Genomic DNA, 24,431 nt, shown 5'->3' with positions numbered 1-24,431 from the left:
TAAGATATCACTGCTTTTCCAAGTAATTGACATGTTCCGCTGGTGCTTTTTCTGTCTTCCTTATCACCTGCAAGATTAGCATCTGAAAAACCTTCTAGTTTAAAATTGTTAGAGCGTGGATACCATAATCCGTGAGAAATAGTTCCAATGAGATATCGAATAATTCTCTTTACTGTAGTCAGATGTGAGTCTTTAGGAGCTGACTGAAACCTGGCACATTTACAAACACTAAACATAACATCTGGTCGACTAGCAGTTAGATAAAGAAGGGAGCCAATCATTCCATGATATTCAGTTTCATCAACATGATTTCCCTGTTCATCTTTGTCAAGACTTGTTGAAGGACTCATTTGGTGTGCCAATAGCTTTAGCATTACTCATACCGAACTTATGAATCAACTCCTTTGTGTATTTTGTCTAACATATAAACATTCCTTCTTTAGATTGTTGAATTTGAACTCTAAGAAAGAACGTTAGCTCTCCCATCATACTCATTTCAAACTCACTTTGCATAAGATTTGAAAAGTCCTTGCACATAAGAGGATTAGCACTACCAAAAATAATATCATCAATGTAAACTTGAATAATGAGATTACCTTCTGATGAACTTTTAATAAAAAGGGTAGTGTCTACTTTACCTCTTGTAAATCCGTGATCAATAAGAAATGAGCTGAGTCTTTCGTACCATGCTCGTGGAGCTTGTTTAAGTCTATACAATGCTTTGGTCAATTTGTACACATGGTAAGGAAACTTTGAATCTTCAAATCTAGGGGGTTGTCTTACATATACCTCCTCCTCAATGAAACCATTTATAAAGGCACATTTGATATCCATCTGGAAGAGCCTAAATCTTTTAAAGGATGTGTATGCAAGAATAATTCGTATTGATTCCAGTCGAGCTACTAGAGCAAAGGTTTCGTCATAGTCGACTCCTTCCTGTTGTGATTATCCTTGAGCTACTAATCTAGCTTTGTTTCTCATAACCTTTCCATCCTGATTTAGCTTATTTCTGAAAATCCATTTTGTTCCAATTACAAGAGCTTTTTCAGGCTTAGGCAGCAGTTTCCACACTTGATTTTTGTCAAATTGATCTAGCTCTTCCTGCATTTCTTGTAACCAGCTTGAGTCTTTCAGAGCTTCCTCTATTTTCTTTGGTTCAATCTAGGAAATTAGCTCTATGTTTGCTTTCTTCTTGAGAGCTTCCCTGGTTTTCATTCCTTTACTTGGGACTCCTATGATAAACTTTTGAGGATATTCTGGTTCACCACTCCATTTATTTGGACGAATTGTACTTGTATGAGTAGTTGACTCCTTCGGAGATTATGATTTACTGTTGCTAATCTCATTAGTTGACTCCATTACACCATCAGGTTTATTAGTCGACTCTTGGGATTTTCTTGTCTTCTGAATTTTTTGAATTTGATCTTCATCCCCTGCAATAATTTCTTTCTCGGCCGAAGTGTTATTTTCATCAAAGATAACATGTACTGATTATTTTACACACAGTGTGCATTTATTATAGACTCTAAAGGATATACTATTTAATGAATAGCCCAGAAAAATACCTTCGTTAATTCTTGGATCGAATTTTCCAAGATTGTCCTTACCATTATTATGAATGAAGCACTTGCTTCCAAACAGATGAAAGTAACTTATATTGGGTTGTTTACCTTTCCACAATTCATAAGGAGTCTTCTTCAGGATGGGTCTTATGAGGCATCGATTGAGAATGTGACATGATGTACTTACTCCTTTTGCCCAGAAGTGATTTGGCAACGAATATTCTAGTATCATAGTTCTTGCCATATCTTGTAATGTCATATTTTTTCGCTCAACAACTCCATTCCGTTAGGATGACCTTGGAGCAGAGAAATTGTGGGTGTATCCTTGATCATTATAGAAATCTTCAAATACTCTGCTTTCAAATTCTCCTCCATGATCACTTTGAATTGTTGTAATAAGATACCGCTTTTCTTTTTCGACCTCTTTACAGAAGATCTCGAATTTTTCAAAGCTTCATCTTTGTGAGATAGAAAAATCACCCAAGTAAAGCGTGAGTAATCATCAACAATAACAACGGCATATCGTTTTCCTCCTATGCTAGCAGTTCTAGTGGGTCCAAATAAGTCCATATGAAGCAATTGGAAAGGCTTTGAAGTAGATACAATATCTTTATTTTTGAAAGATTTTCTAGTTTGTTTACTAATCTTACATGCATCACATACATGATTTCTAGAGAAATTGAGTTTAGGTAAACCAATAACTAAATCATGCTTGGAAAATTTCTCTATCAGATGCATGCTTGCATGACCAAGTTTCTTATGCCATAACCATGGATCATCAGACATGGATGTTAAGCAAATATGACCATCTATATTTTCAAAACCATCAAGAATATAGACATTTCCATACCTTTTACCTGGGAGGATTATTTTACATGTCTCATCTTCAATAGCACGGCCTATTTTCTTGAACTTTACTTCATACCCTGAGTCGCATAGCTGACTTATACTCAGAAGATTATAGTTAAGTCCGTCAACAAGATAAACCTCAGTGATATCACAGTTATTATTGAAAGGAACTATTACGATACCGACTATTCTTCCTTTTGAGTCATCACCAAATTTGACACTTCCTCCATCTATTTTTGTAACTTCTTTAAACAGGTTTTTGTCACCTGTCATGTGACTGGAACACACACTATCTAAGTACCAATTTCCCTTGCGACTCCTTCTGTGGTGTTCCTGCAAAACATAATTATCAATTCCTTTTAGGTATCCAAGCTTGCTTGGGTCCTTGTTGGTTAGTATTACTGGACTCAGGATTGTTTTTGGGTTTCCAAATCCATCCTGAGACATTTGATTTACGAAATCGACAAAAAGAATATTTATTTCCACTTTTGTTAAAGTAGTGACACGTAAGTCCTAATCCATTTTTGGATCTTTCATTTGTGTTAGTACTAGTGGACTCTGTTCTGGCTGGTCCTTCTCCAGTTGACTTGTAAGTCGCCTGGTTCGACTTGACAGAACTATGACTGGTGGATTTGCGCATGACATTGAGTTGCATTTGCAATTCCTGAAACTCATCTTGAAGTACTTCCTTTTCAATTTCGCATACTTCAAGCTTGAGTTTCCAGTCTTTTACTTCTTTGTTGAGTCTCTTTAGTTCATTCATCATTTTTTGAGACTCTTTCAAAGTAAGGTAAGAATATCCTACAATTCATTACATCTTTCACAGTTATAAGATCTTACCTTGCTTGTTTCACCTCGCGCCATGAAACAGTTCTCATTGTCATCATTGCATTCGTCATCTGAAGTGTCCTCATCTGTCCAGCACCCTCGGAGTTTGTTCATGTCGTTTTCCAGAATTGTCATGGAACATAGATTTGCTATCTCTTCGTGTTCTGAATTGTCTTCATCACTCCATCTTCCAAATGATTTGCTCTTGTTAAAACCTCTGGAAACCCTTCATTTAAGATCAGGACACTCAGCTTGAACATGCCCAAATCTTACCACTCATAGCATTTGCCATCATTTTTGTTTGTTCGTTATATTGCCTAGTTTGCTTGGGTGGTCTCTTGCCTCTTCTTGTATTCCTGTATCTCCTCATTAAACCATTCATGTTCCTTGATACCATGGCAATTTCTTCTTGAAGAGCTTCCGGGTCATCATCAATATCATTGTCTACTCTTTCAGTTCTAGCCTTGAAAGTAATTGTTTTCTTCTTTTCTTCTTGGTTTGTTTTCTTGAGATGAGTTTTCTCGAAGGCTATAAGTTCTCCTCGAAGTTCATCGTATGATAATTTGTTCAAATCCTTTGATTTAAGTGTAACCACTTTTGTCTGTCAAGTAGTGGATAGACTTCTCAAAATTTTCCTAACTTGATCACCACTTGAGTATGGTTTGCCAAAAGCTTTTAGATCGCTAATGATTTTGCTAAATCTGGCAAACATATCTTCAATGGATTCTCCTTCTTTCATCAGGAAGAGTTCGTAGTCATGAACCAACATGTTAATATGGGTTTCTTTCACTTTATTGGTTCTTTCATAAGTAACTTCAAGTTTATCCCACATCTCTTTGGCTGTATCGCAACTGGAGAGTTTCTCATATTCTTCACCACTTATAGCATTATAAAGAAGATTCCTTGCTTTAGCATTAACTTGCACAACTGCCATTTGTTCATCAGTATATTCATCTATATCTTCAGGATCAGCAGGTGGTTGAGCAGCAGCCGACAGAGGATAGTTCCCTTTTTTGATAACTCATAAGACCTTGACATCATAAGACTTTGCGTATATTTCCATACGCACTTTCCAGTGAGAGAAATGTTGTCCATTGAAATATGGGGGCTTTACTTGCGATGTTCCTTCTTGGAAGAGTGCTCCGACAATAACTTGATTAGCCATGATCTTTTCTCACAAACTGTTAAGCAAAAGAAAAATGTGAGCCTTACTCTCTTACCAATTGAAAGTACAAGAGGGGGTGAATTGCTTATTTTAAAATTAATTATTATAAGTTGAGTGGTTTTTCAATTAGTCGACTAGATGTAATAGTGAGATAATAAGAAGTGCAGAATTAAAATGCAAAAGTAAAGTGCAGAATTAAAATGCAAAAGTAAAGTGTAGGAATTAAAGACATCGGAGTTTTTATACTGGTTCGTATTCAATGTAAATTCTAGTCCAGTCCCTTTGGGTTGCAAGGAAGTTCTCTTTCAGTGATTGAGTTTTTTGAGTACAAAGTGAATGGTGTAGTTTACACCAACAGCTCAGTTTTTATGTCACTCATCTTTTCTTGATATAATGCCTCACCAGTATTTTTCTCACTTTCTTCTCTAACTTGTTACACAACAGATCTAGTAGAGCTACAATGTTTGTTTGAAGAATAACAAAGAGATGGTAATTGGTTTGATCAAAGTATGTCTCTCTAAGACTTAAGGTTGCGTATAAATACTTTGTAGGAGACCGTTACTGAAGAGATTTGCCAACCCAAGAGATTTGATCCTTGGAAAGAAATTGATTCTTTTCAAGAATAAGGTTAATTCTCGTTACTCTTCCTTGATGTGTGGACTTTGACATCTTTCCATTTTTAGTCTTGATAGCACCGGATTTGCTCCTTAGTTCTGAGTCCTTCCAGTAATAGCTACTGATTAATTATCTTGCGGATCTTTAATGCTTCTTTTCCTTTTTAACTCTTCAATCAATCTCGGATTGATTATCTCGCCGGATTGTCAGTTCTTCTTTTCCTTTTGAATGTTTCAATCAATCTTCGATTGATTTCTTCCTTCAACTTTGATTGTTTCTCTTTGTGCACTTCGATCTTAGTTGATTTCCTTGATTCCCTACACCAAAAGCAATTATATTATTGTTTCATCATTAAAACTAAAACCTAACACTACACTCGTAGGATTTCAACTTCACTAGCACTAAGCAAACTTCATAGTACAAACTATTGTAACCTAGGAATTAACATCTTAATCCCTCACCTAATTGTAATAACTCTATTACAAGCCTCTTTGTAATAACTCTATTACAAATCTCACAACTCGACTAACTCTAGCCAAGACACAAACACAAGGTTTATGGTTTTACAAATGATTTCCTATACAATGCTTCTAGCTAAGATAAGTAGAAATTACAAGTAGATCACTAAAACAAAGGTACAACAAAACTAAGGACATATGGTAACACAGTGCTGGAAACTAGTCATTTGTTCTGTTGTTTCTTTGTTCTTGAAGTCTTGAAGTCACTCAAAATCGGCAACATACTTGAGATAGAAACTTGATAATTTTGGATCGGTCAAGTGTGTGCTTTTCCCTTGCTTCATGTTGGTAATATACAAGTAAGGTCACTTGGATGATGCAAGCAATTATCCGGTACAAGGCATGCTCCACAAAGTGACTGCTGCACTGTTTTCACTGTTACATGTGTGTAGAGAAATAGTGTATCGACTTTACAGTTGTGGAGAGTTGACTTATACTGTCAGCAAGGGAACTAATATCCATTTGTTCCCTCTGTCATTTCTTTGAATCAAGTTGTTGTAACTGGTGCCAAACTTGAGACTTGTTGTTCTTGAGCACTTTAAGTATGTGTAATAGGTTCCCAATCTGGTTCTTATTATGAAGTTTGTTAGATCATCAAAATGCAAAAAGACATATAAGAGATTGCATCAGAGGACCAGGTCCATTTAAGAGATTTTTCTAGGTCATTCTTAACTCTGCCTAGATCTTCCTGAAGTTGTCTGTTTCTTTCAAGTTCAACACACAGACTAGATGTCACCATTTTTAGCTCATTTTCAAGCTTAAGGTGTGCCTCACTTGCAAATTCCTTTCCCTTTTGAGTGTTCCTAGAACTGTATTCCCATTTTAGTTCCCCAATGCTTTCTTTAACATCCACAACTACCACCAACAAGTCATGTCTCTCATGCTCTACGTTTTCAATAATATCAGTTAAAGCATCATTTTCCTTTTTTAAATCCTCAATGCTTTCTTTTAAGTCAACCACTATGACTACTAGATCATCTCTCTCATATTCAACCTCTCCTAGTTTTGTAGTTAACACATTTTTTTCATTAATGAAATTATGATAAGCATCAATTAGGACATTTTTCAAATATATAAGCTTTTATTGACAATAAGACTTCAAATGTCTTTGAACGTCCAGAAAGTTTACCTCATCGTCATCATCATCTTCGTCCTCATCAGATTTTGCCATCAAGGTAAAAATAGAGTCATATTCAGTTGCTTTGCTTTCAACGGCCATCATGGAGGTGTCACCTTATTCATCATTTTCCCCAGATGCATTGGAAGAATCTCCCCATGCAGCAAGAGCTTGCTTCACAATATTGTCAGCAACATCTTTTCTCTTGAATCTCTTGTCAGGAACCGAGTTCCTCTAGGCTGTTTTGTCTGTGTTATGCTTGTACTGGTCTTGCTTCTGTAGAGGATAGGCTTTGATGAAATGTCCTGGCTTCCTACATTTATGACACAAGTCATAGCTATTTGGTCTGCTGGAATTACCCTTTTTTGGAATGCCTCCATTTCTGTGAACCATTTTCTGAAGCCTTTTTGTCAGATAGTCCATGTCAGCATCCTCGCCACTTGAGTTATTATTGTCGGCCTTGAGGAATAGGTTCTTCTCCTTTTTGGTTTCTCTTATTTTCTGGTCTTTCTTTTTCTTCATTTCATAGGTCTTCAGATTTTCGATGAGTTCATCAATGGTCAGCTTTTGCAGAACATTTGCCTCTATGATAGCATTGACTTTGCTTTCCCAAGGACTAGGTAATACACTAAGTATTTTACTGACAAGTTTGTTCCTGGAAATAATCTCTCCTAGAGAGTGAAGCTCATTGATGATGGAGGTTAATCGAGTGTGCATGTCCTGAATGGACCCATCATCCTTCATCCTGAAGAGGTCATACTCAGTGGTGAGCATGTCGATATTTGACTACTTGACATTAGTTGTTCCTTCATGTGCAGTATGGAGAGCCTCCTAGATCTCATTAGCAGATTGAGAGGCAGAAATTCTATTATACTCGCCTGGTCCAATACCGCAGACGGGGATCTTTTTTGTTCGATCTCTATAGCTTTGCGGTCAGCATCGTTATACTATTTCCTTGTCTTTGGAACTGTCATTGCTAGCTCGCCAGTGGTCTTCATGGGGACGAAGGGTCCATCGCAGATAACATCCCAGAGCTCTAAATCTTCAACCATGATAAAATCATGCATCCTTGTCTTCCACCATCTGTAGTATTATCCATTGAATCTTGGTGGTCTGTAGGTTGATTGACCTTCTTCAAAGTTTGGTGGAGCAGCTATGTGGATCCTTTCTAGGTATTAGCCTGATAGAAAGAACTTGCTCTAATACCAATTGATAGAAACTTAGGGTCCACCAAACTGTATAGAGAACCTGATTCTCTATCAGTTCCCACAGAACGTACACAATCAAAGATAAGTAAATGACATATCAAGTTTTACGTGGAAAACTCCCAACTCCATTATTAAAAATTACGACCTACACTCGTAGGATTTCAACTTCACTAACTGAGCAAACTTCATAGTACAAACTATTATAACCTAGGAATTAACCTCTTATTCTCTCATCTACTTGTAATAACTCTATTACAAGCCTCTTTGTAATAACTCTATTACAAAGCTCACAACTCGATTAACTCTAGCCAAGACATAGGTACAACAATGCTTCTAACTAAGCTAAGTAAGAATTACAAGTAGATCACTCTAACAAAGGTACAACAAAACTAAAGACATATGGTAACACAGTGCTGGAAACTGATCCTTTGTTTAGTTGTTATTTTGTTCTTGAAGTCTTGAAGTCACTCAAAATCGGCAGCATACTTGAGATAGAAACTTGATAATTTTGGATCGTTCAAGTATGTGTTTTTCACTTGCTTCATGTTGGTAATATACAAGTGAGGTCACTTGGATGATGCAAGCAATTATCCGGTACAAGGCATTCTCCATAAAGTGATTGTTGCACTGTTTACATTATTATGTGTGTGCAGAGAAATAGTGCAGCGACTTTACAGTTGTGGAGAGTTGACTTGTACTGTCAGGAAGGGATCTAATATTCATTTGTTGCCTCTGTCATTTCTTTGAATCAAGTTGTTGGAACTTGTACCAGACTGAGCACTTTGAGGATGTGTGATAGGTTCTCAATCTGATTCTTATTATGAAGTTTGTTAGATCATCAAAATGCAAAAAGGCATATAACTTATTAATTTCTCCCTTTTTATGATGACAAACTTATAATTCAAGTTCCCCTGAGAACTGAATCTCTATACAAATTTTCCTGCAAAAAGACTTTTATTTCTCCTGAGAACCTGTTCCCCCTCTCGAGCATCAATTTTCTTTCCCTTTTGGCATCATACAAAGACTACAAGAACTTGGTCTTCAAACCAAACAGGTAATTCCATTTCGTCGATATACGAATTAGTGGAAGCTAAGTTTATTATTCATACGTCGTGTTTGTCACTACTTACCTCTCTTCTTATAACATTTTGCCGTTAACAGAGAAGTTTTGATATCAAAGATCAAGGACTTGTACAAGGAAATTATTGGGAGCAGCTGAAAAGAAATAGAGTCCTAATGTTGCTGCAGAGACATGGTCAAAATAGATTTCAGTTGAGCAATCATGCAACTTTGCTCTTCGAAATGTAAACTCTGCTTTGTTCTTTTGTTGTCTTAATATTCTAACAGAATAAAACTCAAATGAACTACGTCTATATTTTGCTTATTTGTACATTGTCTTTTCATTCTCTTACCTTCATGTGTTTTTATTTAGCAGTTGGAAGTTAATGTTGTCACACCCCTTTTTACACCTCACTAACCCCTTTAAAATAAATAAAAATATTTGTAAAGCTCACAAGAGTTTTCAATTAGAAAGTAACAAAAATTTGTGTTCAAAAGATTTTCAGAGTCATCACCTGATATTTGATTTCAGTGTGTCAGGTCATCATTTTTAGACTCTAAAACTGACTGCACCAAAGATTCAGGTAAGAGGGTTCATTTGACTCGGGGAGAAGGTGTTAAGCATTCCCCGAGTCCCGTAACTAGTATGGTTGCGCACATGATCAAGTTGGCTTTTAAAATATTCAAATTGAGGTTAAAACACATAAAAAGGAAAGCAATCATAAAAGAGGATCGAGGTCATCCCACCTAATAAAAGAAAATAGAAAGAGAAAAGTAAAGTAAAGTCCTAAATACTAATATATACTATACTTTTCCACGAGGTTAGTCACGGCCTCCAAATATATGATACTACGGAGCATACCCCGGATAAAAATATATACAAAGTCTACGGGACATTCCCCTGAAAATGAACTAAAGGGAACGAACTCTCACCTCGAAAAAGCTAAAACATAAATACCCTAAAAGTTTGCTTACCCAAGTGTTGACTGCCTAAACATGCTACTAGCGGTTAAATTAGTAACGCAAAAATAAAGAATTGACAAAAATCTTTCACAGCTCAAATTGTCACATGCCAAACAAAATTCAATCCAATATCACTTTGACCTAATTCACTTTCATTTTAGTCCACAAATCCCACAGCTTATTATTTCTCGTTAGTTTTCCAACTTAGAATCTCTGCATCTTAATTCCGTAACTCTTCTTTTTTCCAAAAAAGTATCTTATGACTTAATTCACCTTCATGTTATCAACTAAATGGAGCGGTTGCTCAAAACACAGTAAATACTTCCGTTAAGGTTACACACTATAAAAATGATATATCATCCACAATATATTTAATTTAAACTCAAAAGATTTACACAAAATTAAGTATATGTAACACAGAATCATACCAAGAGCAAAATAAAGAGATCATCTCACATAATCAGTCAAACAAAATTATGGGCATACAAGGTCAATAAAATTGGAGTGTGTGTTAGGAAATGGACCTTAAAACAGAATCTGACTGTGACTGTTGAAAGCTTTGAAACGCGAAAGCAACAAAATCGCGTAGAAATACTTGACCGAAACTGTGGAACAGAGCCTGGACCGGAAAAATCGAACAGAGACCTCGAACGGCGAATCCAAGCAGACAACCTCACTGACTCAAACTCCCTTTTGTTTGGATGCCTCGCCGAAAAATTCTAAAACTGGCCAGATTTGAGCATATATTAAGGTTTCCAGTTGAAACCAACCTGTTTCGACGAATATCGCCGGTGTTTGAGAGCTCGCCGGATTCTGAAATAGTAAACCTGAATAAAATCTCTTGAGTTCTTTAAAGTTCTGTGACTATTATGATTGAGAACGCGAAAGAAAAAGGCTTCAATGGTGGTTTCATGGTTGAAGGGCGGAGGAGATGCGGCTGAAGACCTGAAAATCCGGGGGAGGTCGGCTTAGAATGGAGGAGTTGAAGGGTTTCCTATGGGAGGTGGGCGGCTGATTTCTCAAAGTTTTTGGAAAATCTGGGTTTATTTGGTTTTTTGGGGGAAAATGGGACAGCAAAGGCGTATGTATTTTTGTGGGGCATGCTGATGCTTTTTTTGTGTGTGTTCCTAGGTTAGTGAAGGGTGGTCTGTCTTAGGGGTGGAGGAATTCGGTCTCTCTAGGGTTAGATTTTTTTGTGAAAGATGGAGTTTATATATGGGAGTATATGGAAATATGGACCATTGGATTAGAGGAAAGTAGATGGCTAAGATTAAATATTGTATTTTAAGTGGAGAGTGGGCTAATGGATTGGGAAGAATAAGCCTTTATCTTGCTGGGCCACTAAAATCCGAAAATGAGCTCTTAATTGACCCAAATTTAATTTTTCCTAAATGAACAAAAATAAAATAAAAATAAAAATACTAACAAAATATACTAATTAATCTTAGTTAATAAGAATAAACTATTAAAGTAAACTATATATACAAATGAAAATATTTTTGGTATTTTTTAAATGTTATAAAAAGGTAGAGAAAACTATGTTAAAGTAATGGTAAAAATTAAAATATTATCACTATAAAATACTAATAAGCTTAAATAAATAAATAAAAGGATAAAATAAAAAGATATATAATAAGAGAAGAAATACTATAAAACTATTTTTTGTGTTTTTAAACTTATTTTTTAAAATTAAAATTAAAAGTTGATTGAAATCCTATTAAAATAAAAGATAAGTTAATATTTTTAAAATACTGCTTTTAAAAATTGCACGGATCAAAAATTACGTGCTTATAAATGTATATCAATACCTTCAAGTAGATCCATGTCTTTGGTAATTAAGCTTATAAAATTGTACCACAAAACATGTTACCATATGGTTGTCAATTGTCATGATCATATAATTGTGGGAAGTATGTAGCAAGACCCACCGGGGTTGTAGTGTAGTGATAAGCACTCCACCATCCTTAATCAGAGGTCTAGAGTTCGAGTCCTGGTATGTGAAGTTGTCTTTGTTAGGAAATGCTTTACCCACTTAATGTGAGACTTTTCCGACACGAAACCAGATTTAGTCGGGTTCCAACGCAGGTATGAGACACTAAATGAAAAACTAAAAAATAAAAAAAAATAAAAAAATAAAAGGAAGTATGTAGGTATGACTAGCCACAGCTTAAGCAATGCTACCTTATCTTCGCCATTATTTAGACTTCACGCAGTGATCAATTTAAATCTGTTTGTGGATATTGATAAAGATTTTTCATTGATAATGCTTCCTCTGTTCTTTTGCTTCTCAAGTAGTATAATTTTAGACCTTTACTAGGGGCACACTCTTTGGATAAATACCTCCAAGAAATCCAGTTCAAAACCAGTCCAAAAATCAATGGCTAACTAAAAAATTTGTTAAGAGTGTTGAAGGGCATTTCAGATTAATATATATGTAATATGTATAAAAAGGTACTACTTGACGTATATATACAATATAATTTTTCGGCACATAGTGTTCATCTGATCACTCTTGAGCCTATGTGGCTCGGTTACTGCCCAAGATTCCCATGTGTACAAACTCAAAGTGGACACATTTGTCATACTAGGAAAGCAAAGTTATTATAGAAAGGTTATTCGGATTATAAACATCCTAGTCCATGCAACTTCAGCCGTAGTCCTGAAACTCTTCTTATAGGTAGAAAAAGCAAACCAGGTTATAAGGATAATTAGGAATATCAACACCCTATTTCCCGGTTGTAAGCTACCTTCCAATTTCATGTGCGAAGGCCTATCTGTAACTCAAAATTATACTTTTCATACTGGAAAAGGCATGTTGTAAACCGATTACTAGGAATAACGTCCTAATGTGGACTAAGTTGCAATTTTTGTTGCCAATTTCTAGTTAATGCATCCATAAGAAGCCGACAATCCCCGTATGGAGCCACCATCATTTCGTCTAGTATGTACTCTCGGGTCACCACTACCCACTTCTCCGAGTACGACAAAATATAAATAGAGACAAGAATCACCTCCCCTATATACTTTGTCAATCGCAGCCATCTCAGTCCCACTTTCGCAAGTGCCGTCTGTAGATATTGAAACTCTTCTCAAACCAGAGACACATTCATATAAATCTTACTAGGAGTATCAATAAAGTTGGACGAAGTTACAATTTCTGTCCTAGAGAACATGTTTATCAATACCCAAAATGACATCCTTTCATACAAGATAAACAAACAAGGGAAATAATAGAAATATTATTAGGAATATCAATGTTCAATCTGGACTAAGCTGCAATTCCAGTCCCAGATTGCCATAAATGGATACTCAAGAGTAGTAGAAACTCAATGTACAGTAGAAATCTACTTGCAGAATTCCATGACCCAAAAATTACAGACACAACATATTAAGTTAACGCCTTTGAATCCAGCTTCAGTAGCCAAGGCTCGAAACTCCTGTTCCGAACGCTCTTTGCCTCCAGGATTTTGAGCCATCATGATCAAATCACATTGCGAAACGCCAACCACTGCGGTGTCAATGTCTGGTTTCACTGGTAAAATGGCCTCAACAACAATCACCTTTCCATTGTCTGGTAGAGCCTTGTAGCAGTTCTTTAGCAACTTGAGGTTGTGACTATCACTCCAATCATGAAGAATCCACTTCATTAAGAAACATTGAAATATTAGTCATTTTGGCACGTTATTCCAGCAGATACAAAAAACACTATATAGGTGACTTCTTCTTATCTACCAAACCTTTGGTGAACAGAGTTACCCGATACCTGTATTGATTGGAGATGGCAGGTAGCTAGTGAAATTAGTCGTGTTAGCTGGCTCAGACACCACCGTCATAAAAAAATAATCGTCTTGGCACATTATTCCGCTTCCAAATTAATAAAACTATTTTTATTTTATTTGTGCAACTTCTATTTATTACTACCTCCGTTTCCAATTTGGCGAACTGAACTGTAAACGTTTTTTAAAAAAAAAAACAAGAAATAATTTTTCACTTTTCTGCTAAACCTATGTGACTCCTCCAATTAATTTGGCGTACCTTCATAAAAATAGCATCTCCTTCTGGAACACTTTCAAACATATCTCCCCCAACATGTTCCACCCCTGCAATATTATTAGATGAAGTTTAATTTAAGTAATTGATAGTGCACAACACATAAGCAAATCATATATCACAATTCGCAGAGCTCAACCATTTTGTTCATGTGGTTTAGCAAATCATACATATACATGTATATATATTGCAAGATCATCGACATGAAGATTTGTATACAAGAGTAAGGGTATTTGGTATAAAGGAAAATGTTTTCCTTGAAAATATTATTTTGAAAAATGAGTAGTTTTATCACTATTTTCCCATGCTTGGTTGGTGAGTGGAAAAAAATCCGAAAAATATTTTCTAATGTTTAATTAGTAAATAGAAAATATTATTTTGAAAAATATAAAATTTAGGCAAACACTATAGGGTGGGGGGCAAATGGTTTAGTTACAAGAGTTCAATTAAAGGAAAGCATAAAATATAAGAAAGTCCAGGATAAATAAAAAAACTAAGACGGGGGAGTTGGGGTGGTGGGTGGGGTTGGGGGAGAGGGGAGAGGGGAATGGGGTGAGGAAGGTTTAAAAAGAGTTTTGGAAAATATTTTCGCTCCTTTTTGGTAAGGCTTACTCCTTATATAATAGAATTCACAAGTGCAATAACGAGCTTAAATAAATTGACTATGATACCATGCGCAAGACTCAGAGCATACAACTCAAAATCCTAAAGCAATAGGTGATGGAGTTCAAAACCTTAATAAACTTTTTTGAGAACGAATTTAACTTGACAGACCTAGACCTGATGATCGAAGTAAATATAATAAACAACAAAATAAGAACGAGAGAAGGTACCAGGATAGGAAGGGGCATGTTGAACAACATGTGGCAAATCAAAATTAGTGCCCTTAATTGTGGGGTATTTAGATGTAATCATCTTGAGGTTAACTCCAAGACCACCTCCAACATCAACCAAAGTTTTAAGGTTCTCAAAACCTTTGTAATTTTCAAGTATTTTTTTCATGACTACAGTTGTGTGATTGATCATTGCCTTGTTGAAAACATCATTGAATTTTGGGTCCGATTTTGGATATTCAAATGCATGCACACCGTGTACCCTGTCAAATGGAACTCCTCCTTCAAGAACTGCATCTTTTAGTTCAAACCTGTAATTTGAAATTAGAAAGAGAGTCAGATATGATCATATCTACCATTATGGTAAGTACTTCTTTATCTTTAACTAAAATTTCAGGTTCGAACACTAATTATAGAGTCGTCTTTGTTGTGAGCGTTGCCCCCATCCCCAACAATGTGACACTTCCAGCGAATCCAATTTAGCGGCCACAGTGGGAAACCAAAAAAAGATACTTATAATATATATGTTGTGCCTCTTTTGCATTAAAAACAAGTTTAGAGGAGTCAAACATAAATCTTTCATTTCAGATTACTAAGCCAATATAATATACCATGGATTATACACTTAATATAGGTTTTGAATTTATATTTTGTTTTCTCAAATTTTTAATGTTCTTGAGCCGAGAGTCTTTCGAAAACAGCCTCTTTAACTTTATAAGGTAGGGGTAAGGTCTCCGTACACACTATCCTCCCCAAACTCTACTTGTGGGATTTCATTGGGTTTGATGTTGTTGTTATTTTGTTTTCTCAAAACATTAGTTGTATATTATAAATTAGGCAGAAGTTACTTAATATAGTTTTATAATATAGATTTAAGTTAAGAGAATAAATTATTAACTTTTGAATTATATATATAGAGAAATTTCATTATTCTAGCGCCGTAACTTTAAAACATTTTTTAGCTTTCTTCTTGAAAGTATCTAACGGCTGCGACGCCTTAATATATAGCGCTCCAAGTTATTCAAGAAGAAAGATCTTTCCAAGCCATCCACTAAAGTTTGCTTCTTTTTTTGGTTTTCACTGGTGTTGGGTTCCATTTTTTAGTCTCATTAATTTAGATTCACGTTGGGTAACGCTGCGTACAATAGACCTGGTGATGCGGTCCTTCCCCGAACCCCGCGCATAACGGAAGCTTAGTGTACCGGGCTGCCCTTTTATTGTGTAAGGTCTATTCAAAGAGAAAATACTCCCTATTAAAAACAAATTCATTCCTGTGGCTCGAACATCAAACTCTGATTAAGATGAAGAAATCTTCTCCGATCCATCCACCAGAATCTTTGACAACATTAATAATAAATCCTATTTGATTAAATTATCCTTACATCTTCCTTAAAACACTAATTAATAACCATATTCACTATTGGAGTAATAAAGATGGAATTGAAAAATTAATAATACCTGATTTTCTAGAAGGACAAATGTTTTGTAACAATATTTTTAGGTAAAGTGACCAATAAAAGGATCAGATGGAGAATAATAACACTAGCACATACGACTAACATAAATCGACAAGTAATAAAACTTAAGAATCTTGTCTTGTGAAAAAGGCAACCAATCAATACAGCCACTGCAAAAAGAATACACAGTAGGACAAAACTTACCAGCTGTTTATGAATACTTTATCTTGAAGCAAAGCCAAAAGTGGCCCCATTGATGCACCATCTTCATCTCTAACAAAGAATTTTCCCACTTGTGACAAACCATACACTCTTTTCTGGCCCCCATTATTTTCTTCATCCTCAACAATGGAACAAGTAAACAACGAGTAACTAGCCAAGACATAAAGCATCCTATCTAACATAGTAGCTGCATCAGGATTCTTGCAGTTAGGAATTTGAGAAACAATTTGAGAAGCAGAAAGTTTAGTGTCATTAGATTTGGCTAATATCTCAAAAACTTCCAATTGAATTGTTGAATGCAACACAAAGGGGAGGACTGAAGATGACAATAGTTGCATGGCATATGTGCAGTTACGCTCTTCTTCTGATTGTGTTGGTATTTGGCTTTTGGTTGAGGATTCCATAGCTGAAAATCTTGAGACAAGAATTAGCTATAAGAGTTGTAGTGTAATTATTCTCGTAGTCTTTTCCTTTTAGAGTGTTTTTGTTAGGCTTCACAATCATGTACAGTTGAGTTAGTGCTTTTTATAAGTGTTAGTTGTGACTTTGGTTAAGAATTGTCATAATTGGTTTTCTTGATGGAATATTGGTTGAAATATTGTCTGGTTCTCTTTTGTTTATTTTTCAATTGCACAGTAGCATGTTGGGCAGGTTGGTTGTTGAAGTTTGTCTAGTTATTTCTTTCTCTTTTGAAAGTTTGACCGATAACACTAGTTTTATCTTTTCATGTTACTAATTAAATTTCACCTTTTATGGATATTTTTTATAGTTATATTTTAACCTTAGGCTGTACTCCATCCTAAAAATTAGCTTCCATCCTAAAAATTAGTTTATGGCGACGATTGTTCAAAATTATATAAGAAACAACAATTATCTATTCTATTAACCTAGGACGGAAGCTTAACACCAAACACACCTAACATTGAACATTTGGAGTTGTTCGGAAACATCCGTTAAAATTGAAACGAACATGCGTTTGGAGCCTGGACAATTTAACAAGAGTATTAAGAACCCTAGAGGCTAATGTAGTATCCGGAGACGTGGAGTATACACTTATATATAAAATTTTACAAAAATTACAATAAATAAAAAATATAAACCCATAATTATACAAATATAATGAGTTTAATACGAAAAAGCGTAAAGAATGAACCCAAATTCTAGATCCGTCGCGGAAAAACTCGGTTTCCTTTTGTGAGTTGCATTGTTGCTTCCTGTGGGAGTTGGTGTGTTAAAGTCTGTCTAGTTTTCTTTTTTCCTTTTTTCTTTTTGAATTGCAAATTATTGCCTTTTTGGTAAAAGTTAGTGAACCACTAGGTCCACTAGAAAGTGGACTTAGCCACTTATCAAGTGCGAATTTGCTTGTGCTGGCTGCTTTGCTGTACACGACAATTGGCACATTTTCTTCGTACTTTCCTCATATAACATGCTTTACTTCACCTAACCAGCATATAAACATATAATTAGCTTGTGTTAAAATAAATACAAAAAGCTTGTGTTTTATTTTGATTTCTAATGTGAAAACAAGAAAAAGAAGAAATTATTTGACAGCTAAACTCACCACTGTTTTCTTTAACTATTCACCCGACTTATTGACCCACTAATTTAACTTTATACCGAGTAGATTCACTAAAAAGCAACTAAAAAGTAAAACACTCTTTCTGACTATACGAGCAAATTGTCTCTATATTGTTGGCACAGGTGGACGCACACTATAGGTTGAGGGGTCACGGTCACACAAAAATTTCGTCAAAAATTTCATATATACTTATAAATATTTTTAAAAAATAATCAAATATTAGTGCTTATATATATATATATATATATATATATATATATATATATATATATATATATATAGATAGATAGATAGATAGATAGGGTCTTTATAGGCAGCGACAAATTTATATTAATGTCATAGTTCCCGCGACAGCCAAATCCTCGGAGCCATCATTGATCAGATCATTTTCTTAATCTTTGTTTGGAATTACAAAAAAATAATATATTATATTCTCAATCAAATCATGAAATCTCCTCTACGTTCTCTTTTTACTCTGCTTTTTCATTGTGATGATATAGTTGCACCTAACATAATAGTGAAATAGAATATTTCTTTTTTCAATTTCTTTCTAGATACAATGAAATTCTGCTCAGACTAATCTTCACAAATTAAAATGCTGTTCTTTTTCTTTATCTGAACCAAAAGCCATAAGCAACTTTGTGACACTATAGATTGTCCCTAACTTTTTCAAATACCGTGGGGGGTATATTAAAATTTCCAAGTCTGGCCAAGCTGTTAAAGCTAGCTTTATCCAATTGGATCAATTTATCAACAATTATTAACCAAACTAAATAATCTAATGCAGTTAATTGCTGAAAAGAATTGTGTAAAGCAGGAATTTGACAGTGACACGAGATATTGAGAGTCAAATGGTCATATTCTTTTCATTTCCATTAAATACACTCGCTCACAAAATAATCTATACAATATACAACTTACACACACATTGACTAATTTATTCGGTTTTATTACCACCTATCTCCTGTCAGAACAGCTACTTGGTAACTCTTTCCGTTAATGTTTAGGAGGAAAACAATTAATCACTTACTCTTTGTTTTTATCTCATTGAGATTTGACTCTGGGTGCAATAACCCTAAGCAGCTTATAGTAACATTATCATTTTTTCAGCGTCCTATACTATCCTTTGAGAAACAGTTAGAAAAATAAATGTCTGTATTTGTAACTATATTTTGTTTCCTGTATTCCTACATGTATTTTACTAGGGAAGTCAGGTTTGAACTTTGAAGTATGGGTCTATGATAAATCCCCCACTACCACGGGAGGTGAAAGCTTAATTAAAAATAAAAACGTAATGAGGATACAAGCCTTCAGTACACAGAACAGAATATATATTAGTCCAACCCCATAAAATTTTCCTAATTATCTGAGCACATTTGAAGGTTGTTCAAAAACCAAACTTGATGTATGTAAAGTTGATCTCTGGTTAATTAGTACGAGTAAGAATAGTTGTATTATAAATATATATAACTCATGTCTCATCTACGATTATATTTTCTTTGGTCCCAGATTAGGTTTAGCAGTTTAGGTTAATATGAAAGAGTAGAAGAAAAGAATTTTTTTTTTTCTAAAGTTTAAGTTATATACACCGATAGTGTAAGAATATTTACAGGATCAAGTTACTTTTACCTGTTAAAGCAGGTAACCTACTTATTTTTAAGATTACAAATTTTATATTTTCAAGAGACTTACCTGTAGATATCTTTGGATGAATTGACAATGTAAAAAGTTCTTTATACTGAACGTGAATACGGAGTATAACTTAAAACGTTTTTTATATAGTGAATTAAGTAGAAGAACTAGTTGTGTGCTAAGAAGATTTGAAACGACTCCATATAACAATATTTTTGGATTGTGATATGTTGTGGAAGTTTCCTTTCTTCATAAAATGTAGACATTATTTTTGGACGGATTGAGAAAGAATATTTACTTTGAAAAGTAAATAAATAAGCATACATGTTCCCATGGTCGAGTTCATGCATTCCACTCGTTTGTTCAATATATCGGATTTGACTACAAAAGTTTGCTGCGAAAATGCATAAATATAATGAGTATATAATGCTTGTGTTATGAATATTTTTTTTAACATTATGCTTAGGTAATACTATGTTCTTATAATAATTAGTAATTAGTTAAAATTTTGTGAAAAATTGAAGCAATAAAATATCAATATGCTGACTTAAACCGAAACAACCGTGATTATCTTTCACTTGCAACATGAATACAATTTAAATATACGTGCAAATGACATTTATTTGACTTTATTCCACTGTGTTTTTATTTGTATGTATAAATGCTCCTTCCCATCAAAGAACTTTAATCCTGCCGAAAGAACTCCCCTCTTTTGCGTTTTCCTTCCCCCACACTATTCATGGGGCCACCCTCACCTTCAATAAAATCAAAAAGATAAGTTTGAGAGAAAGAGAGAGTATTCACCATTCTAAAACACAGAGACTGATGCAATGGGTCGGCACCGGATTCAACTGAACCCGGTACTTTTGACACGGAGCATAAATTTATGTGTAAAAATTCACTAATATTGTATTATATAGAAATATGAATCAATAACTTTAAAAATATAATGAGTCCAATACTAAAACCTTAAATGTTGAACCCATAAAACTTAAATTCTGGATCTGTCTTCGTTAAAACAGAGCTTGGTCCTAAAACTATACTACTAAATATATATTATGCAAAAATAAGGAATAACGTGTAAAGTGACACTAGTGTGTGCTGTACAATTCCTAGCCCAACTACTCAAAAGCATCACTCATTTCTTCTTTATAAGTCTTCTTACGAAAATTATTTTTAAAAAAAAAATCAAAATTCAAAAAAAGAGCTAGTTTATTTCCTTTATTCCTGATCTTTCCGAACTACGCAAGATCTGATTCATGTGGAACATGATACATAGGCAACCTACATCTGGTTCGATCGAATCATCATAAAAAAAAAATGGGATGGAGGAATAGGAAGAAAGAAAAGAGAGGCTATCAGAAAGAAAAGAGAGGGAAGAAAATGAAAAACCAAGGAGCGCGAGAAAGAAAAAGTGAAGAAGAAAGGGGGCAGGAAGAGTGAACTTGGGATGATGCCAATATACCCTTCGTACCCTTGAAGTCATTTTAGAACCGATAACTGCGAATAGGTGCATTGCACATAATGTGAGATTATCTTATGTTAAATGCCCTAACGCTAACGTGATGACTTCATTTTGTTCCTCTTTGTTATCTTCATTATAGCAGAAGGGTAGTTGGTTTGTGGTTCCTAAGTTAGTAACTCTACCCTGCAACATAAAATCGAAACGCAATGACATACGACAACGGAATTGGATTGGTTGATACTGGTGCCCAAAATCAATTGGTTGAACAAGACACTGGGTTGGTTGAGGAGGTAAGGATGTTAAGACAACACATGGCGGGTATGTATCAAGCTTGGATGACTGGTAAGGCACCACCCCCGCCACCACCTAGTTTCCTAGATGCCACCCTTACCCAAGTCCCGGTCATAGTGTCAGATGATTCACCATATTCTCTAGATTTTCCCACTTATCATAGTTTTATTCTTTTATTCCAAAAAAATAGTTAGTTTATTTTCTTTATTCATGATCTTCCCGAACTACGCAAGATCTGATTCATGTGGAACATGATACATAGGCAACCTACATCTGGTTCGATCGAATCATCATAAAAAAAAATAGGATGGAGGAATAGGAAGAAAGAAAAGAGAGGCTATCAGAAAGAAAAGAGAGGGAAGAAAATAAAAAACCAAGGAGCGCGAGAAACAAAAAGTGAAGAAGAAAGGGGGCAGGAAGAGTGAACTTGGGATGATGCCAATATAACCTTCGTACCCTTGAAGTCATTTTAGAATCGATAACTGCGAATAAGTGCATTGCACATAATGTGAGATTATCTTATGTTAAATGCCCTAACGCTAACGTGATGACTTCATTTTGTTCCTCTTTGTTATCTTCATTATAGCAGAAGGGTAGTTGGTTTGTGGTTCCTAAGTTAGTAACTCTACCATGCAACATAAAGTCGAAACGCAATGACATACGACAAAGGAATTGGGTTGGTTGATACTGGTGCCCAAAATCAATTGGTTGAACAAGACACTGGGTTGGTTGAGGAGGTAAGGATGTTAAGACAATACATGGCGGGTATGTATCAAGCTTGGATGACTGGTAAGGCACCACCCCCGCCACCACCTAGTTTCCTAGATGCCACCCTTACCCAAGCCCCGGTCATAGTGTCAGATGATCCACCATATTCTCTAGATTTTTCCACTTATCATAGTTTTATTCCTTTATTCCAAAAAAAATAGTTAGTTTATTTCCTTTATTCCTGATCTTCCCGAACTACGCAAGATCTGATTCATGTGGAACATGATACATAGGCAACCTACATCTGGTTCGATCGAATCATCATAAAAAAAAATGGGATAGAGGAATGGGAAGAAAGAAAAGAGAGGCTATCAGAAAGAAAAGAGAGGGAAGAAAATGAAAAACCAAGGAGCGCGAGAAACAAAAAGTGAAGAAGAAAGGGGGCAGGAAGAGTGAACTTGGGATGATGCCAATATAACCTTCGTACCCTTGAAGTCATTTTAGAACCGATAACTGCGAATAGGTGCATTGCACATAATGTGAGATTATCTTATGTTAAATGCCCTAACGCTAACGTGATGACTTCATTTTGTTCCTCTTTGTTATCTTCATTATAGCAGAAGGGTAGTTGGTTTGTGGTTCCTAAGTTAGTAACTCTACCCTGCAACATAAAGTCGAAATGCAATGACATACGACAACGAAATTGGGTTGGTTGATACTGGTGCCCAAAATCAATTGGTTGAACAAGACACTGGATTGGTTGAGGAGGTAAGGATGTTAAGACAACACATGGCGGGTATGTATCAAGCTTGGATGACTGGTAAGGCACCACCCCCGCCACCACCTAGTTTCCTAGATGCCACCCTTACCCAAGCCCCGGTCATAGTGTCAGATGATCCACCATATTCTCTAGATTTTCCCACTTATCATAGTTTTATTCCTTTATTCCAAAAAAATAGTTAGTTTATTTTCTTTATTCCTGATCTTCCCGAACTACGCAAGATCTGATTCATGTGGAACATGATACATAGGCAACCTACATCTGGTTCGATCGAATCATCATAAAAAAAATGGGATAGAGGAATGGGAAGAAAGAAAAGAGAGGTTATCAGAAAGAAAAGAGAGGGAAGAAAATGAAAAACCAAGGAGCGCGAGAAACAAAAAGTGAAGAAGAAAGGGGGCGGGAAGAGTGAACTTGGGATGATTCCAATATAACCTTCGTACCCTTGAAGTCATTTTAGAACCGATAACTGCAATAGGTGCATTGCACATAATGTGAGATTATCTTATGGTAAATGCTCTAACGCTAACGTGCTGACTTCATTTTGTTCCTCTTTGTTATCTTTATTATAGTAGAAGGGTAGTTGGTTTGTGGTTCCTAAGTTAGTAACTCTACCCTGCAACATAAAGTCGAAAGGTAATGACATACGACAACGGAATTAAGTTGGTTGATACTGGTGCCCAAAATCAATTGGTTGAACAAGACACTGGGTTGGTTGAGGAGGTAAGGATGTTAAGACAATACATGACGGGCATGTATCAAGCTTGGATGACTGGTAAGGCACCACCCCCTCCACCACTTAACTTCCTAGATGCCACCCTTACCCAAGCCCCGGTCATAGTGTCAGATGATCCACCATATTTTCCAGGTTTTCCCGCTTATCATAGCTTTCCCAACCTCCCTAGTAGCTCCATTGTTCGTCCTCCAACTATATTTCCCAAAAATAGCCCTCCTATCATATCCACTATCCTTACTATCATAACCTCTCAACAACCTCTTCTTAGGTACAACAGTGAACACCAGTTCAAACCTCATGATGCCCAATACTACTTCCTAGAGTTGGCCCACCAGGTCCCGGACTCATATAATCACCGCCCTCAGAATGAGCCTCATGTTAAAAATGAAAAGTTCACAAAGAAATACGAGCGATATGAGATATCCAAAAGGCTGAAAGGTATAGAACAATCCTTAATGAACATGCAAGGGATGGGAAATCAGATTAACATATCTTACAATGACTTGTATATGTTTCCTGATATTCATCTGCCCGCGGGGTTTAAAATGCCAAAGTTTAACTTGTATGACTGGCGTGGAGATCCAGTGACCCATCTGAGGGGTTATTGTAGTGAAATGAAAAGTGTTAGCGGGAAAGATGAGATGTTGATGGCGTATTTCAGTGAGAGCTTGAGTGGGGCATCCTTGGAATAGTATACTCGTCAAGATGTGAGTAAGTGGTATGTATGGGATGACATGGCTCAAGATTTTGTTCGACACTTTCAGTACAATATAGACATTATCCCAGATTGTTC

At 35.6% G+C, this 24,431-nt stretch overlaps 2 protein-coding genes across 2 annotated transcripts in view; one reads left to right on the top strand and one right to left on the bottom strand.

Moving 5' to 3' along the window:
* LOC104114143 (protein CURVATURE THYLAKOID 1B, chloroplastic) overlaps positions 1–9,258 on the top strand; it is a 116,060-nt gene extending 106,802 nt beyond the window's left edge. Inside the window, exon 6 of the mRNA XM_070182152.1 lies at positions 9,024–9,258. Within this exon, the coding sequence (XP_070038253.1) occupies positions 9,024–9,081 (58 nt within the window). The 3' untranslated portion in view covers positions 9,082–9,258. The remainder of the gene's footprint in view (positions 1–9,023) is intronic.
* A 3,842-nt stretch (positions 9,259–13,100) lies between these two features.
* LOC104093759 (cathecol O-methyltransferase 1) lies at positions 13,101–17,124 on the bottom strand. Its single transcript, XM_070182151.1, has 4 exons — positions 16,429–17,124; positions 14,768–15,078; positions 13,920–13,984; positions 13,101–13,525 (listed from the first exon to the last, which is right to left on the bottom strand). The coding sequence occupies exons 1-4, from the start codon at positions 16,848–16,850 to the stop codon at positions 13,229–13,231; spliced, it is 1,095 nt and encodes a 364-aa protein (XP_070038252.1). The 5' UTR covers positions 16,851–17,124; the 3' UTR covers positions 13,101–13,228.
* Positions 17,125–24,431: the final 7,307 nt, after the last annotated feature.

Source organism: Nicotiana tomentosiformis, chromosome 8 (assembly GCF_000390325.3).
Source record: "Nicotiana tomentosiformis chromosome 8, ASM39032v3, whole genome shotgun sequence".
Taxonomy (NCBI): domain Eukaryota; kingdom Viridiplantae; phylum Streptophyta; class Magnoliopsida; order Solanales; family Solanaceae; genus Nicotiana; species Nicotiana tomentosiformis.
The sequence above is the reverse complement of the archived record's forward strand: the minus strand, read 5'-3'. Positions and strand labels throughout refer to the sequence as shown.

Excerpts from the sequence above, each read along its gene's own strand:
- LOC104093759 (XM_070182151.1), bottom strand. The coding sequence starts at position 16,850 with ATGGAATCCTCAACCAAAAGCCAAATACCAACACAATCAGAAGAAGAG. Across the intron at positions 13,985-14,767 it reads ACATGCCCCTTCCTATCCTG|GGGTGGAACATGTTGGGGGA; the intron begins GTACCTTCTCTC and ends ATAATATTGCAG. Across the intron at positions 13,526-13,919 it reads GAGATGCTATTTTTATGAAG|TGGATTCTTCATGATTGGAG; the intron begins GTACGCCAAATT and ends TTCTTAATGAAG.